The following is a 12,498-nucleotide window of genomic DNA, read 5'->3' as shown; positions in this document are numbered from 1 at the left end:
ACTGTGTGGCTGCTGGGAGGATGAGGCTTTGTACACCATCACGGTGAAACCCCAGGACCCATACGGGATCCATTGCCCGAAACAACAGTGGGAGGATGTGGCCTCAGTGACCAGCAATCACTTCAGGAAGAGAAGGCTGTTGGACATGGCCACCTTCAAACCTCCTGGGACTCTGCTCGGGCTGGGCTTCCCTGGCCTGCTCTAGAAGGAAACTCCTCCATTGATAACGGGATGGAAACACACAAACCAGAAACCTCTTCATGCCCAGTGAAGAATTTATCTGCCACTTTTAAGCTACCTGCTTCCATAGCATCACTTCAGTGAGCCTACCGAGGAGACCTTGAACTTCACTGACTATAATTATCCGACCAGCTTGCTGTACATTTTAGGACGGATTCTCAGCTGTTGTAGACTGTCACAGTTCAGATAACAGAAAGTGCGTTAGCAATGTGGTATTTTGTCTACTGGCCTGCAGTGGTTAATCCCACACTCTCTGCTGGGGTAGTCGTTGTCCCACTCAGTGCTTCCTGGAGGGTTTGATGCACCAGGCGAACGGGGTCCAACACTGTTTTGAAACTCGGACGAAATATGTGAGAAGTCCTGCAGGGTGGAAAGGGAAGGCAGGGTTACAGGAGCACACACAGCAGGAGAAACAGCACATCTAGTAATGTGGGATAAACGTGTTTACATGCATTGCCCCAAACCACGGCAGCGCAGGGGCAGCCCCAGGAACTGCAGCAGGTCCAAGCCCAGGACCCGAAACCACCATGGTGGGACCTGGCAGAATGTGAGTTGTTGCAGGCAGGTGTCAGTGCAGCAACATCTGTTTTACATCCCCCTTCCCCCCTCTTATTTTTCAGGACCTGCCTCCTCCCCGTGGTAGTGAACGGCTGCAGAAGACAGGATTGCCAGCCTCTGCATCGGCAGCCTGGCAATCAAACCCGTTTTTTCCACTTCAGGTGCAGCCCCCTTTGCAGTAATGTGTTAGCCCACCACCATGTACAGAAACAAGGTAAGGAACATCCACACAAGCATCTCCATCAGCTGTCACCACCAGCAATTTAACAAGGATGCTGCGGGACTGTTTTATCTGAAAGCTGATTAGCTTTCCTGATTTTTTTGTTGCCTTAGTTATATAACACCAGGCCATTTATATGTATATATAGCCAAGAGTCATGGTAGCTGCCTGACCAAGGGCATGATTTTGTCCAACATATCCAAATTAGGGCAGTGTGGGGTATTATTTTTTTTCAACTTTTTATTTTTTATTCATGAATTTATGTGGAATGAATCTTAACAAAATGCTGCCCTCAGCAACAACAGCTACCCCAATTAAAGTGATTATGAGGATCCCCTGTTACGCTCCTTTCTGGATGTAGGCTACCACTGAATTACAGAAGCCACTTTGGCTCATGTAGAGCTAAAGCCCAATCGCTGTGCTGGAGAAGGTACCTGAACAGGTTGGAAGTTAAAACCTGCTTAAGGATCTGACCTTCCCACACGTGCTGTCTCTTTATTATGGTCAGGTGTAACTGTGCTTCCACATCCCTGCTTTCCTTTGGTTTCCTTCCACTGTGATATTTGTTCCTAAATTCAGAATTTCTGTTTTCTCAAAGCCCCAAAGCGCATGGGTCACGTTATGGGAAGGCAAGCTTTGTTCGTTGCTGAAGTACCGTGCGAATTTTGTGGCATACAGCTAGCAGACACGTGAAACACAAATTATTCAGCCAGCTGGGTGAATGCTGCAGTTAAAAGTATCATCAAGTAAATGGCAGCAGCTGTGAATTCAGAGCATATGTCCTTCACCGTGAATAGTTCGTCCAGTTCCTATTCCAGATGGAGAAACTCTGAAAACCTCCTTCATATACTGGCAAGTTCTCGGTAAGGTATAGGAAATGGTTTTTTGTGGTTCTCCCCAGATGCATTTTCTTCCGAGCAGGTTTAAGGAGGAGAGACTGCTGTGCCGAGGCGGGCACGGCTGCGGATGGCTTCCTTCAGCAGGTTTACACACCGGGAGCACACGCCCATGGGACCTGCTTTGCTGCCGCGCCGTGAGCGTCGGCACGCGCAGGCAGGCATGCAAGCAGACATCGCGTGCTCTCGCCGCTCTGCCACGCAAGTCAGTTTCTCCTACTGCCAAGCAGTTTTCGGAAAAATATTGATTTTCTATTTTGTTTGTGACATTCCCTCTATCCTGTTTCTCTTCCTCCTGGCAACCCCTCTGGATCCCTGCTATTATCCCACGCCCTTCCAGCACTCCCTTTTCCTAGCAATGTCACAAGAGGGGCTTCTCACTCTCAACCCATCGTTTCAGAGGACTGGTGCCAACTCCCCCCCAGACAAGCCTGGGGGACCATGTGCACACGGAGCTTTTACCAGAGGCACCCCAGCTCCTGTATCTTCCCCGCTGAAAGAGCCTTCATTGCTCCACTGCACACACCTGCCCCATTTCAGGGGGTGCTCGTGCTCCCAGGCAGCTCAGCACTCGTGAAAACGTCACCCCCAAACAACGAGACTTGCAAACTGATGGAGCCAGACTTCTCTGGGGACAACACCGACACCCAACATTCATCCAGACACCCAAAGCATCCAGAAACCAACAGACCCAAGGGGAAGAGGGGAGATGGTGCGGTTCGTGCAGCAAACCCTCTGAGCACCCACCTGCTGCCCGGGAGGCGAGGCGTTCATGGGGGGCTGTACCTGTAGTGCCATGGGGGGGGACAGGAGGGGCTGCTGGGGGACCTGCTGCATGCTGAGGGGCTGGCTGAGGAGGGAGCTCTGCGGGTGGTGCAAGGAGAGCTGCTGGTGGAGCGGGGGGCTGATCTGGAAGGAGGGCGGCGGGGAGGCACTGATGCTGGGCAGCATGGGTTTGGAGGTGAGGGTCCTGGAGAGGCTGGGGTGGGGGTGGCCGCGGTAGTTCTGCAGGTCCGACGGGGACAAGAAGGAGCCCAGGCCGGGGTAGGGCGAGGAAGCCTGCGGTGGCATCGGGTACATGGGCTGCTTGGGGGGGATCATTTTGGAAGGTGGATTGCTCTGGGCACTTTTCGTCTCCCCCTGGTCAGCAGAGCTCTGTGGGAAAACAGAATGGAGGGTGATGAGGGAGGAAGGGAGGAAACATCATTATCAGTCCCCAGTCGTCTGTCCGACCCAGACTCCCCATGGCTCCTGCTGCTCTCCCACCAGTCAGCACACGCATTTCCAGCCCCACGGCTCGCCGGGTGACCGCAGCCTGGGTGCAGGATCTGCATCTGGGAAAGCAAAGCCCAGTAACTCAACCGCAGAGCCCGGAACACCGGAGAGGTGTTAACTGGCGTGTGGCGAACCGCCCGCCTGCGGCTCACTCCTCAGGTCTGCACAGGTGGGTGACAAAATCCCTTTTGCTTCCAACAGAGAATGAACGGGACTGTACAAACTCTGCTTTCCTAATCTTGTGCGTTCCTGCAGCCTGGTGGGGTCTGTCATGCACAGGGCAACGGTGGCCTCATGTCTGCAGCAAAAAGAGAAGAACAACGGGACGTTTTCTGGCTCGGACAACAAGGGTTTTGTCCTGCGATGGGCTCTGTAATGATACTCCAGACCCTTTCTCACCCACCAGCCAGGATCACACTGTGCTGTTCTACTCAAAGTTGCTCTTCTGTGAAGAACTGCTCACTGGAGAAACTGGAAAAAAATGAAACTATGGAGTCTGGTGACTCCGTGCTACCTGCCCCCAGTGCTGCTAGGCACAGGCCAGGCAAGACCCTCAGAGGTTTCCAGCGCAACTAAAAAGAGCTTTTAATCCTCAAACAGTCCTTTCCATCCTTTTTTCCATCCTTGCTGCTCTTCTGTTTACAAGTTAAGACAGCTTGCCGTGCTCATGTCAGTACAGGAACTTTGAGCCTTTCCAGCCCACCACCACAATCCCATGGATCCCACAGATGACGGTTGCTTTGGGACACCACATTATTCCCCACAGCAGCTGAATGTGATGATTAAGTACTGAGGGTGTGGTACAGTACGAAGGGGAAGCTTAGAAAGGAAAACAGCCTGACACACATACTCACAACCCAAGGGCAGCACATCCCCCTGAGCCTGCCAGCCCACAAGCTCCGCAGGAGCCACCCCAAATTCACAGGCAGCAAATGCCCGTGTCCCCTCTGAAGGCAGGGAGGAGGGCAAGGTGCCAGGTCCCCTGGGATGGGCATCCACGTTTGGAGGATTAGGATGGGCGGGCACTTGGCCCATTGTCACTGCCCCAGGTGTAGCCTTGCAGCACCAGGAGTTCCCACATGAACCTGAAATCCCCATAAAGTTTGCTATTAGGTGCCGAAATGGGCTCTCTGGGCTTGCCTGACAGCAGGGCGTTAAGCATGTATGTGCTCACGTGCTCATCAACCCGCAATTACGGGTCTCATCCCCTAAAACCCCTGCTCTTGGCTGAGCACGCATGGGAGAAGCAGGAACCAGGGTCCAGAAGAGCCCAAGTGCCCGGAGCAGGGTACAGGCAGGATGCTGACACCTGGCTGCTGCCCAGCACTGGCCAGGGAGCCTAGGGCTGGGGTGTCACCTTCCCCTGGGGCCAGTCCCCAGTGTCATCCACAGCGAGCCTCCTCCTGCCCTCGCCAGCACTCCCTTGTTTGCTGCACTCCCAGCTCAAGAGCTGGGCGAGGAACAGCCACGGGTGGGGGGCACAGGCAGCAGGGACCCCGTCGTCCCCAAGCAGGGATCCTCCTCCCCCGCTGTGACACCTGCTGATGAAGACAACCCAAAGCGGGGTCTGTTTTTGGGGTGCTACAGGCAGAAGGCAGCCTGGTGCCCCCCCTAACCGCATCTCTTTTAGCTCCTCAAGAAGGTGGCTAACCCTGGAATCAGTTCTGGGAGCAGGATCACGCTGTATGGCTCATGAACGTGCTCCTGCCCCGAGTGTCCCATGAGCTGCGACTCCTTCACTGCCACGTCCCGTGACGCTGCACGCGCGGGCTGTACCTTGGAGACGAGGCTGGCCCGGTACGCTGCCAGGGCTTTCAGGTACTCCTTCTTCGCGGCCTCCGTTTTCCTCTTGTACGCCTGAAAGGACCACAGAGCGGATAATAATTAATAAAGCACAACAAGGCACTGCTGGGCTCGGCTGCACCCTGCAAAAACAAGTGCATGAAAAACTGATTTCTGCTGGAGTGGGGTTTACCCCAAATCAAGCAAATAAAGCCCCTGGATTGGACCATGCTGGGATTTCTGGAGGTGTTGCAGGCCAGAGCCATCCGCGTGCCCGGGCAGACATTCATCCACATCTGCTGTAAGAGACATGGCCTGACTTCATAGGGTGAACCCAGAGAAATCAATTCCCAACAGGAACTGGGGGAAAGTGTGATCCAGGCTCTTGGAAGGCAAGAGCCCAAATTCCCACACGACCAGACTAGCTTAAAAAGTGGTGAGACATTCAGAAATTCTACTCATTCATTTTCTTGGCTTTCCTGTTATTAAGCCTTTAGAGCTCAAAACTCCAGCTCTTCTCTGCAGTCCTGACAGCCGGGAAGTGCTTTCTCATCACATAAAAGGTCAGATTTTTGCCTGATCTTGGGAGCTGGGGCTTGATGGGAAACACCAAGTATCAGGAGAGTTTGCTACCCCAAGAAAAAAATAAAATACAGCTTTGTAAGAGTGAATTATTGTTCATTCTTCCCTCTCTCCCTTGTAATGAGACATGTTTTGTGACCATTTCACAGTGTTGGTTCCCTTTCTTCCCGGAGTTTCATCCTCCACATACGTAAAAATAACAGTGTAATCCAGCCTGTCTCAAGCAGTGTGAGTCCCCATGGGGTAAAATGGATTAAACTGAGCAAGCAAGAAGAATATTTTAAAACAGAATCAAAATTTCTGCAAAAAGGCAGAAAATCCCAAGAAAAATGCTCATCAGTCCTCTCCTCCGCTAGAAACTCGAAGCTGTCCTCAAACGGTGCACTGGAAGTTGATTCAATTAAACAGATTTGCATACAATTAGTTCTGCTTTAAAAACAATGACAGCTTTCAACGCGAGAGACACTGGAGCCTAGTGGGGATATTTAGGGGATTTCCCCTGCAAAATTCCACGGCCATGGCAGCACCCCAGACCCCGTTCCAACACTGGCCTCCGAAGGGACGATGACCTTCCAGCCGTTAAACTGTCCAGCTATTAGAATTTCACTTTAAAATCACTATAGATAAATCCTATTAAAAATGGTTTGAAACCCTTCTTTTCACTGCTAAATCAGAGAGATTCCTGTAATGAAATGTCTTGACTTGACACGCTGGAGGTCTCAGATGGTAATTTTCTGAAACAGAGCGTTTTCCTAAGTTTGTTTTTGGCTTTATGGTATTCAGGAAGTATTATATTTGCTCCATTCAGAACAAAATTACATCTCAAAATGTCAGCCTGAAGAAGAGTTTGCCTGCGAAAAGCAACTATTTCTTCGAAGTGTATCAGTTCCCCTAACAAAAGCTATTTCCTTTCTCTGCCATCCTCGCCTCACCTACGTCCGCAGCCGCCGCGGCGTTCCTGTGAGGCAGAAATGCGGGGTGTCCGCCAGCTCTGCTGCTACCCCGTGCTCTTAAATGCGGTACCCGATGCCTGCACAGGGATGAAATATGAATTCCTGCCTCTCGGGCTGTGTTACAGTGGCCATAGCTGGGTGCTGATGTCTTGAAAACATATTTATGTTTTTTCCTCTGTAGCAGCGAAATATCAAGAACGGTTTTGCTTTTTATTTAAATCTGGGACAGTGGGAAATCAAAGTATGCACAGCTACATGTAGATGAATTCAATTATTAGGAAGTCTTGTCGGGAGAGAAATATGCAATTTATGGACAGTGAGAGGGCAGGTAAATGAGACTTCCTTAACCTAAATGAAAATAAATGAAAAACTAATAAATTTGGTGCCTATATTCATCTCCATCACTTGCTTTTTCTGCTACACCTTTTTTTCCCCCTTCTTCATCTCTCCTTGTCTTTTCAGAGAGTGCTGTGCTTCACCTGTATTTGGAAAGTGCTGCCGGGTGGTGTCTGAGGGATGCAAGAGACGTACGGATGAGGTGCTAAGGGACCTGGTTCAGTGGTGGGCTTGGCAGCGTTGGGTTAACGGTTGGACCTGATGATCTGAACGGTTTTTCCCAACCCAAACGATTCTGTGATTCTATGATGCAGCAAGACTGGGAAGGGGCAGCTGAGCGTGCGGGAGAGGGGGATCGCTCTGAGGAGGAACCTCCGTGCTGCTTGGGCCAGCCCCTGCTCCAGCCCTGGCCACGAGCAGGGCTACAGAGAAGGGTAAGAGGGTGAGACCATGCGGCTTGTCCTCTGATGCTCCCTCCAGCTCCGGAAGGTTCCTAGTGCTTTATATGGTTTGTGACCACAGGATCACAGAATGGTTTGGGTTTGAGGGGACCTTAAAGATCATCCAGTTCCAACCCCCCTGCCATGGGCAGGGACACCTTCCACTAGACCAGGTTGCTCCAAGCCTCACCCAGCCTGGCCTTGAACACTTCCAGGGATGGGGCATCCACAGCTTCCCTGGGCAACCTGTCCAGTGTCTCACCCCTCATTGTAAAAAGCCATCCCTAAGGGTGCTTTCTGCACCCCCCAGTGCTCCCCGAGGACACCGAGCAGCACCCGCAGCCTGCGCCAGGCACACGCCGCGCTGATGTGCCGAGAGCGGATCGCAGCAAAAACTTCTCGCCAATCCTCTGTGTAAGCGCAGCTCCAGTGCAGTATTTATAACCTTTACAATTTTAATTTAAACATTGACAAAACCATGTTACTTTCTAATTAAATCCTGTTTTCTCCCAGGGATTTTAATTTCAAAGTAATTTATCAGATTTAAGGATCCTCAAAACATTTTGCATGTTTTTCTTTCTAACCTGCCATGCCTGCTGATTTATTTTCCTTATTCGTTAGCGGGAGGATTCATTAGTCATTAAGCGAGTGGGTGGGTTGGGGGGGGGAGCAAAAATGGTTAGTGATTATGAAAACAAAAAATCAGAGCTGTAAGAAGCATATGTTGGGATCGTAATCCTGACACCTCTGTGTCTCAGCAAAGCAGCTAGTAATTGTACCGTAATGAAATGTTCTTGTTTGATAACCAGTTAATTAGGGAAGACAATTATTCCAAACCCCGCTGACGCCCACGAACGGCTCTGTGTCGCGCAGGCACTGAATGACAGCCGGAGCTGTTCTCGGTAACCTCTGCATCCCGGCCCACCTGCTCTAGCAGAAACGCTGCTTTCCAAGCCTGGAGAAGGATGAAAAGGACCCAAACTCTCCCCAAAAAATCAAGGAGTTCACTGATCCCAGGTGAAAAGGTCTCTGCTGCAATACTACGTGGAGTTTGGGGCATTTTGCTTCAAACAACTGATACACCATCAGGAGAGAAGAGGTGGAAAGAGCAGCAAAGATCTCCGGGAGGAGGGCTGAAGGACTGAAGGAGAGAAGACCAAGAGGAGCCACAGCCTCCAAATGTGATGCAGCAAAGCAAGAGGCGAGGAATGATCCTCTGCACCTACAGAGATAGGTAGACAGATAGGAAAAGAGGCAATAGGCTTGAATTGTAACGAGGGACACGTTGGCTAAGCAAGAGGAAAGCGGCCCTAACAGTAAGGATAATTAAGCACGGGAAGAGATTGCCCGGGGAGATGTGTAATCTCCACCACTGAAGGTTTAAGAATAGATTAGGCTCACATCCATCAAGAATGGTTTAAGTAGAGATGATCCTGACTTCAGGCAGCAGTATGGTCTGGTTGACCTCTTAAGTCTCTCCTTGCCCTCCTTTTTACGATTCTGCGACTGGGGTTCTTTTCTCCCAAACGTATAAATTTGGGTTTTATTCTGCTTGTAAATCTGGAGGGTTTTTCTTGTAACTATTATACACTTTCCTGCAAGATATCTCTTGGGATCATCATAACTTACGGCTTATTCATAAGACGACTCGAAAGTACTTCCTCCCTGCACGCTGGTGTCTGCCACACCACCCTTCTCTTTCCACACCGCCGTCGGAAATGCACATCACAAACACGACCACATCGTCCTTATTCCTCCCCAGGTCTTCCTCACCTCCTCACACCCTCCTCTGTATCCCTCCTGCTCCCTCACTGGGGAAGACCACCTCTGTCCCTCCCCCCATTAAAACCAACTAACCGAAGCTACATTTACTGCGTGAATCTCCGGACTAACGCCGATAGTCTGGATTGCTAAATCCTGAGGTCAGCAAGCTTGGAGAGGGGAGGCACCTGCCAACGATGCCCACCAGGACGCTGCTCATTAAGCAGTGCTCCCCCAGCTATGGCACCGAGCTGCTGAGCATCTGGCATCCCTGAGGACACCTACATAGAAGGCTCTGGCTATGGGAACTATATCTGCACGGTTTCAGTGCAAATTCATGTTGGGAAGCAGTCCTCTGGAGAATGAAAGGATAAACCCATAATCAAGCAGCAACTACCACTGATTAACGCATCCTGAAAGATTCCTGCTTTCCTCTGCCTTGACTTCATGATGCCACCTGGCTGTAAGTCATCAGTCACTCCATGTGAGGGCACAAGTGTGTTCCAGGATGACCACAGAAGACTCCAAATGAAACAGAGGAGGGTGACAAATCCAACCTCTAACCTCCAGTGAAAAGCACGCAACACTCCAGCCCAAACCATTCTATGATTCTGTTATTCACCTTCCACAGTTCTGATCTTGCTCTCCAAGAAGAGAAGTCACACTCTTGGAGCTGCTTTTAAGAGCCATTCTGACCCTTCACATCTTCCCTATCATTATCCTGGTCTCCACCAGACCTCTCTTGAAACCTTGCTTGGGATTGGTGCTTTCACCCTCTCCGGTACGTGGCTTTCCTTGACACCCAGAAGATGCTGAAACCTCCTTCCAGGCCAGAGCAACTGGTTGGACCCTTCCAGCCCCTCACTGGCAGGGTTTTGGGGCAGCAGCAGCAGGGAACTGCAGGCAGCGGTGGCTCCACCGCTGACAGCTCTGTACAATGCTGGACGTGGGCAATGCTGCAGGCGGTTCCCATGGGATCTCTGTGATGGCTCTGCCATAATACAGCTTTACAGCTGGCCCAGGATGCCTCTGTCCTACCACAGATATATGCAGTGTCCTGTCACCAGGTGATGTATCAGGTTCAATGAGCAGATGGATCTGATTAGATGGGTGATCTATTATTTTCTGCTGAGCGAGTAATTTTTCTGCCAGGTAATTTATCCTTGGAGTGTGAACGTTGTGTTATTCTTCAGCCTGTGGATTTGTACAGGAAAACCACATATGCATTTGGCCATGGAATCACTCAGCATTAGTGAACTGGTGCCGGTGAAGCAGGGCTATTGCGAGCAAGAACTCATCCCCAGCACCTCGTGTCCCCACTGAGCCCCAGACTCATAAACTCAACTGGAAATGCTAATTTGTCCAGTTTTGCTTCTGCTCACTCAGGATGGGAAGCCCTGGATTAGCCTGAGGTTCACTCAACAGATTGCTCAGAAACTTCTTGAAGCCTCTACTCTGAATTTCCAGGGTGTAGGGGAACACCGACCCATGGCTTTGAACTTGTTGCTGGATTTCCTAATGAAAAGATGCAGGTTCCAGAGGCATCTTCAGCTGCCAGCTTGGAGTGTTCCCCATGCTCCATCATCACCAGGCTCCGAAACAGCGTCTTTTTCCCCCAAAATACAGTGGGAAGGTGCTCAGAGAGGGAATAAGAGAACATGGCAGAAAAGAGCAAATCCCACTGGTGACTTCTCAGTATGCTCTGGTGACTTCCAGGCTCATCGTCCAAACGAAATCCCCCTGATGGAGAACAGGCACCCAGGGCTTGAGCAGAGATTGCCTGTGGCAGGGCTGGTGGCCCCGCGGAAGGAGGGGAGTGGGCTGCAGCCCTGCCAGGTGGCACGGGCTGGGACCAGGCTGGGAGCACAACGGCTCCAGGGGGAAAAATCCTTCCTAGTGAATTAGCAGAGTTTTCTCCATCTAGTGCTCAAATTCTTCTAATGCCTCTCAAAACAGGCAGCCCTTCTAAACCTCGCTGGATAACGCCGCAAACGCCGGTCGGTATCTGCTAACGAAAAAATCACACCACGGCACGGGACTTGGCGAGCCTCGAGCAGGGACCCGGAGCTGCAGGCGGATTACTACGCCAGGTACCCCATTTGATGATAATGGCTGAATTAGCATTTCACTCTCCACCAAAGTCTAAGCTATCTCTACAGGAACAGCTGCTAAACTATTTGCAAAGTTCAAAGAGTACGTATTAATTTTTTTTTTTCCCCGAGTCACATTCTTCAGATTCCCATGTAAGCTTCTTAGAAAGGGCCACGCCAGCTGTTGAAGAACGAAGATTACAACATCCTGCTAATGCAGCGCCGGAGATATTTAAAGGTATTGTTATTTATTACTGTTACGCATGCACGGCCACACTGGAAGGGGTTAAAATGGGGAAGAAAACGGCGCTTTGCCGAACAGGTGTCCTTGAGCAGTACCCAAGGACACGGAGATTGCTAATCCTGTATTCCACAGCATGATCAAATCACCAGGCAACAGATATAAATAAAAAAAGGCAGGAAATAAGGAAATTTAGATACAAGTGTGTCAGAGGGAAAATGAAGATTCATTGTGAAGAGGCTGAGAAGAGAAGAAGAAGGAACAAAATGACAAAGGCACAAATGATAAACCAGTAAGAACGAAAGTTTTTTTTGGAGAAGACTCTCTGTGAAATACATGTCTGTGACAGCAGCAGCCAAATCAAAGATGCTCCTAGATTATACGGTTTCTTGAATAATATGCATTCTGGTTCCCGCTCGCTGGTGCACAGGGAAAAAACCGCATCTGAAATGGGACGTGAGCAACCTTTATTTTGCTTGTTTCATCAGGAGGAGAAAGCAAATTTGCTTTGTAGGAGCAGCAGCACCTGCTCAATGGCAAATAAATAGCTACAGCTTTGATATTACAGTACATATAATCATTAGCAGCACAAATGGCAGAGGGTTAACCCTCTGTGTGCCAGCCTGAGCTACGTGGAGAAGAGGTGGCGTTTCGCTTCCGCCTGCACCCCACACTCCGCAGCACTCCTCTGCATGGATGGACACGTCTGCAGGCACAGCGGGGCATGTGCTGGGGCTGCTGGCACGTGGTGAGGGATCACAAGTCCAAAATACCCTGGCTGAGGTTGGGTTTATGGGCCAGCTTGCTTTGAACCCCCTCCCTGCCTGCTCCCTGCCTGTTCTGCCTGCTGTTCTCCCCCAAGGCAGGAACCAAAACACACCCAGGGCTGGGGAAACACTGTGCCCATTGGGAAGTGGAAAATTAAGGTAGGGATCCTCTTCTGAAACAGAAAGTAACAGTGATGTGAATGACTGCTTAAGAAGTGCATGGTGGGGCTGGGGCCTGCACATCGACCCCCTGGAGATGTGAAGCCCCAGCCCCAGCCTGAACATCTCGGAGGTTGTGAAGGATCCAAGTTTGGGATCACAGCCCAGCCCCAAATCAGATGCCTCACCTCAAATCCA

At 50.6% G+C, this 12,498-nt stretch overlaps 1 protein-coding gene across 1 annotated transcript; it reads right to left on the bottom strand.

Annotated features, from left to right (window-relative positions):
* Positions 1-441: 441 nt before the first annotated feature.
* Positions 442-5,046, bottom strand: LOC104510935 (TOX high mobility group box family member 2-like; the record flags this gene model as incomplete). The annotated part of the gene is made up of 3 exons (XM_010153348.1): positions 442-600; positions 2,662-3,069; positions 4,966-5,046. Coding segments are annotated over 3 exons (648 nt in total), but the record flags the coding sequence as incomplete, so codon positions are not given.
* Between the last annotated feature and the right edge of the window lie 7,452 nt (positions 5,047-12,498).

This window comes from Eurypyga helias, unplaced genomic scaffold (genome assembly GCF_000690775.1).
Source record: "Eurypyga helias isolate BGI_N326 unplaced genomic scaffold, ASM69077v1 scaffold45036, whole genome shotgun sequence".
Lineage (NCBI taxonomy): Eukaryota > Metazoa > Chordata > Aves > Eurypygiformes > Eurypygidae > Eurypyga > Eurypyga helias.
The sequence above is the reverse complement of the archived record's forward strand: the minus strand, read 5'-3'. Positions and strand labels throughout refer to the sequence as shown.